General features: G+C 49.0%; 1 protein-coding gene across 1 annotated transcript; it reads right to left on the bottom strand.

Annotated features, from left to right (window-relative positions):
* On the bottom strand, positions 1 to 4,734 carry LOC120496685 (keratin, type I cytoskeletal 19-like). The gene is made up of 8 exons (XM_039697349.1): positions 4,165 to 4,734; positions 3,165 to 3,247; positions 2,664 to 2,820; positions 2,310 to 2,471; positions 1,748 to 1,873; positions 1,417 to 1,643; positions 987 to 1,132; positions 1 to 229 (listed from the first exon to the last, which is right to left on the bottom strand). Exons 1-8 carry the CDS (start codon positions 4,732 to 4,734, stop codon positions 204 to 206), a joined length of 1,497 nt encoding a protein of 498 aa, XP_039553283.1. The 3' UTR covers positions 1 to 203.
* Between the last annotated feature and the right edge of the window lie 244 nt (positions 4,735 to 4,978).

The following is a 4,978-nucleotide window of genomic DNA, read 5'->3' as shown; positions in this document are numbered from 1 at the left end:
GCAACACAGACTGAAAAGCAAATAGCAAAATAAAGCAGAATGTGGCTCAATGCTCTGCTCATCCCTCTGACACATTGCTTAGCATGGCTGAGCAACAGACGAGCACGCTCCGTGCCCTCTGCAGACACATGCACTAAATATTCTCTCTCTTCATCTGTAGCTCTGCTTCAGGCTTCTCTTGTTGGATATTCTCGTTTCTCTGCTTAATCACAAATTCTTCGGCAAGGCACTGGAGAGATCAAAGCAAACATTACCGTGTTTATAGCAAAAATAGATTCTTTCCCACACTGTCATTCCCTACACGTGATCGTTTCACAAGCCAATTCAATTAGAATTTCAGATAAATACTGCCCCTTCCTGGGAAGATCTGATGGCTCCTGCCAGCCTGGCAGATGGATCTGTCACTGGCTGCAGCACAGGCTGCATCAAAATGCCAAAAGGTGGAAGCTGAAGACACTGCTCCAGCAGCGATCTGGGTGAGGGAATGGCATTGGGGTCCTTGATAAATCAATGTCCCTGCTCATGTCATTCTCCTGGACCAACTGTCACTCTATTTCCTTCTTTCCTTTTCAGTTTGGCTGGAAGTTTCCCTTCGAATTAGGGCTAGTAGTTATCTGCCTGTATTCCCATGATTCCTGCCTTTTTTTTTCCCCACCTGATTTCATAGTACCTTTCTTTTATCCCACATTTCACATAAGTCCTTCCTCCATGCTCTCCATGGCTTGCCTGCCTGCTGGCTCTGTCCCTCTCCCTTCTATCCCTCTTCCCTTTGGCAATTCTCATGCATCCCAGCAGAGTCCCAGCTCCCAAAAGCTCTCCTCTCAGCTACTACTCTGTAGCTCTTGTTCTATATTTCCCAGGGGCGCCACAATAAAACTTTTAAGTAGCCCCTGTAAGCTACATAGGAAAGATCTTTCTTCCAGCCCATCAGTGCTGCATTAGAGCAGAAAAGACTCTGGAAATGTTTAGAGTGGAGCAGTTCTTACCTTGGATCTCCGCAGCTGCACAGGATGGGATCTGGGCAGACGAAGTGTAAGTGTGGCTTGTCCTAATGATGCCTCCTCCTCCTATCCCACTGCTTCTTGCAACTCCTCCTCCTAGACTTGAAGACTGACCAATTCCTCCTTGCTGACTGAAGAGACAGGAAAATAACATCTTAGTGACAGAAATGACAGATAAACTAGAGCCACGGATTGTCAGCATCCCTTCTGCTCTCAGTGTGCTTCCCTTTTCAGCAGAAAATTGGCAAAATGTTGTAATTCTCCTTGTGACACCAATACCACCATGACACCAGGCAGGCCAAATAGGTCAGTAAGGGAGAAGGAGCTCAGCAGGTCCTTCACTTTGCTCTTATGTTGAAATAACCAGGACACAGGTGTTTTATTGATTTTTTTGGTGTGTCTCAAGCCCACTTACATAAGGTCCTGCTGGCCACCCTCCAGCAGGCAGCGGTACGTGTGGATCTCCTGCTCCAGGCGGCACTTAACGTCCAGCAGGATCTTGTACTCTTGGTTCTGGCACTCCATCTCCGCCCTCAGGTCAGCCAGCTGCTGCTCCACGCAGGTGATCTGGCTCTGCAGCTCAGCCAGGTGGTTGTTGTAGCGACACTCTGTCTCCGCCAGCGAGGACTCCAGATTGTCCCTCTGAGGAGTGACATGGGACATAAGACAAATACAGGCAGGAGAAACACTGCATTTAGCTGTGAATTCTGTGAGATGGATGAGGTTTGCACCAGCTCATCACCCACCTGACTGAGCTGAGCTTGGAGATCGATTTCCAGGGCTTGCAATTGGCGTCTCAGTTCAGTCACCTGGTTGTTGCACGTCTCCACCTCCTGACCGCTCGTAATAACCTCCCGATTCACCTCCTCAATCTGAAATCACCAATCCAGGAGAAAGAGCTTCAGGGAATGTGCAGTATAAGTTGGACCAAGTATTAAGGAAAGAGCAAGGAAGTTAGCAAAGACATGAGATGAGAAGGTTTGGGTGGAAACTCTCATCCTAATGGTAGTGTAAACCTGGCTGGTCACTCCTCTTGCTTTTCTTGTAATGCTGCTTCCAGTTCTTCTCACCATTTATTGTTTTGTAGAGAATTTGTACCTCATGTCCCACCAACATGCAGCACTTCCTTCAGCCCATGACAAGGACACAGGGTGGCAGTGTCCCTCCCTTGTGTCATTTGGTCAGTGTGAACAAACACTAAATATTCTTACAGTCTTTTGTGTGGTTTTTACATGCAACAAATCCCTGAGGGGTGATTGCCTGGGTGCTAGCCAGGGAAAGTCAGAGCTGTGGGAATTATTTACTCACCTTGCACTCGTACCAATCCTCAACTTCTTTGCGGTTGCGTTCAATCAGCGTCTCATACTGGCACCTCATCTCCTCCAGGATCTTCCTGAGGTCTGGGCCAGGGCAGGCATTGACCTCCACGCTCACATCTCCAGTCGATTGCTTCCTCAGACAGCACATTTCCTGGAAACACCAGGTCAGGTTTAAAACAAAAGAAAGAACTGAGGGAGCCAACTTCAGAGCCCCTCTCTGATGGACCTTCAGAGCTCCAGGGCCACACAATGGTCTCCATCAACCACTGCCCTCCGCAGCAGCACCCCGGGGTGATGGATCCCACAGGAGTGAACGCTTTGCACAGAAGAGGGCAGGACCTACCTCCTCGTGGTTCTTCTTCAGGCAGCAGAGCTCCTCCCGCAGCGACTCCAGCTGTGCCTCCAGGTCAGACCTGCACAGCGTCAGCTGGTCCAGCACCTGGCGCAGCCCGTTGATGTCGGCCTCCACGCTCTGGCGCAGCGCCAGCTCCGTCTCGTACCTGCCCGGGAGAAGCAAGAAAGAAAGAGCAGTCAGTGTCTGACACCACCAGCAGTTCTGGGCTCTGACAGGAAAAATCAAAACCTTCCCCTCTGAAAGACAGCACGTGCTGGAACGGCAGCTTGGCTGAACGCTCACTGCTCCCAGTCTGCAGATCCCTTCTGCTTCCTTTAATCTCTACGCTAAACCAGCTTGGCATCCCAAACTCCCCCTCCTGGAACTGCCCCTAATTAGACAATGGATGAGAGAATTCTTCTGCACAGCCTCCAGCCTGTCCTGGGTCACGGAGAGCAGCTGAGAGCCCTGAGGGCAGTGACAGAGCAGGGGACAGCCCCAGGTACTCACTTCACTCGGAAGTCATCAGCTGTCATCCTGCTGTTGTCGATGTTCAGAATGATCTTGTTGTTGTCTATGGTTGCACAGACAATCTGGAAAAAGAACATTTGTTCCTGGTCTCTGCTCCTTGTCCTTGGGCTCAAGGCACCCATTGCCTGCTGCAACCACACTCTCCTTCTCCCCCTCTTTTTTCAAAATTCTGGGTGTTATGGATGGGGATCTGACAGGTGCAGCACTCCCAGGGATGCTCAGGGAAGGGCAATGAAATCATTAAAATTATAACATTCATGGTTCAGGTGCAGAGAGTCCAGGAGCTGTAATTACTGTCCAGCACCTGCTACAATCCACCTCAGCCTCTTAAATCTAAATCTTATGAGATTTTAAAGTTTTATTTCAATAATTAATGATGAGCCTATCTTATTCAGTCCCTTTCCTGAATTCTTTTCTCTTTATTCTTTTTGCGTTGACATCTTGAATCTTTGCCAAACACTTTGCAAAGATTTTGAATTTGAAATTGCCCATTCTAAATGTGTTATGGCCATGTTCTTTTTTTTCTTAGTTTTAATTAGATGTCCTATATTTCCCAATTCTACATGAAAGAGTAAACTAATAAGGAAAAGGAAATAAAGTTTAACTGAAATTCTGCGAGACTGATGACTATAACATAAATTCAGGCAAATTAATGTGATCCATTACTTATTTATATTTTTTTTCTTGCCATATATCCATTTGACCATCTTGGCACAAACTAAATACAAAAAGACTACTGAGCCCATCCAGCTGCATTCCATGAAGTAAGATTTTCCCTTCAATATGTCTGATGAATAACAGCAACAGAGACAGCTCAAACTGTCCAGTTTGAGGTCTGGACTTTGCACAGGCATAAGTTGTACTAGCTGTTTGCAAAAGGCATTTTACAACGATTTGTTACTCCCTATAATGAACTGAGTTATGAACCAGCACCAGAGAGAGCCTTGCAAAGGAGAAAGCAGCTGGGAGGGGATGTTACCTGGTTCTGAAGATCTTCTATTTCTTTGTAATAGCAGCTGTAGTCCCGTGGCTCACAAAAAGGGCCCTGCTTGGCATACCACTCCCTGATCCTGCACTCCAGGTCAGCATTCTCTTGTTCCAGGCACCTCACCTTGTCCAGGTAAGAAGCCAGGCGGTCATTCAGATTTTGCATGGTGACCTTCTCGTCACCAGAAAGAAGAATGCCATCACCAGCAAAACCACCTCCACCCAGACCCATCCCCATGCCACCTCCCATGCCACCGCCAAAGCGAGCACTGCCACCACTGAACCCCATGCCTGGACATCCTCCGAGGACAGCGGCTCCTATGCCACCTCCGAAGTTCCCACCGACCAAACTGCCGGTGCTCAGCCCTCCTCCGTAATTCACACCGCCACAGTAACTCCTCCCAGAGAACCCTCGGCTAGCGCCCATCCCGCAGGTCGTGTATCTTCCAGAGGAGACCGAGGAGATGCGCGCTCCGCCACCACCACCGCCACCGATCACACAGCTGCCCCCGCTGGTCCTGCCCCTGAGAGAGCCAGTTGTCTGCTTAATACTACAGCTCATGGCGAGGCCCAGCTGCAGCGCCAACCCACAGCCCAAAGCAAGATGCAGAGCGTGATACTGAGTCCGACTGCAGGCTGGCGGCTGCTGCAGGTCTCCATTTATACCTTCCAAAGGGGGTGTCACCTGTGGGGTGTTTCTTCTTCCCACGGGGCTGGCTAGTCTGGCTGTTTATGCCAAGATGAAATAGCCCATAGGCAGTTTCCCTCTAGAAATCCCAGTTCACAAGGAAGATACTTTACATGTC

Source organism: Passer montanus, unplaced genomic scaffold (assembly GCF_014805655.1).
Source record: "Passer montanus isolate IOZ18808 unplaced genomic scaffold, ASM1480565v1 scaffold117, whole genome shotgun sequence".
NCBI lineage: Eukaryota > Metazoa > Chordata > Aves > Passeriformes > Passeridae > Passer > Passer montanus.
Note: the sequence above shows the minus strand (reverse complement) of the source record. Positions and strands in the feature narration are given on the sequence as shown.

Excerpts from the sequence above, each read along its gene's own strand:
- LOC120496685 (XM_039697349.1), bottom strand. The coding sequence starts at position 4,734 with ATGAGCTGTAGTATTAAGCAGACAACTGGCTCTCTCAGGGGCAGGACC. Across the intron at positions 2,821-3,164 it reads GCTGATGACTTCCGAGTGAA|GTACGAGACGGAGCTGGCGC; the intron begins GTGAGTACCTGG and ends TCTCCCGGGCAG. Across the intron at positions 1,874-2,309 it reads AGGATTGGTACGAGTGCAAG|ATTGAGGAGGTGAATCGGGA; the intron begins GTGAGTAAATAA and ends TGGTGATTTCAG.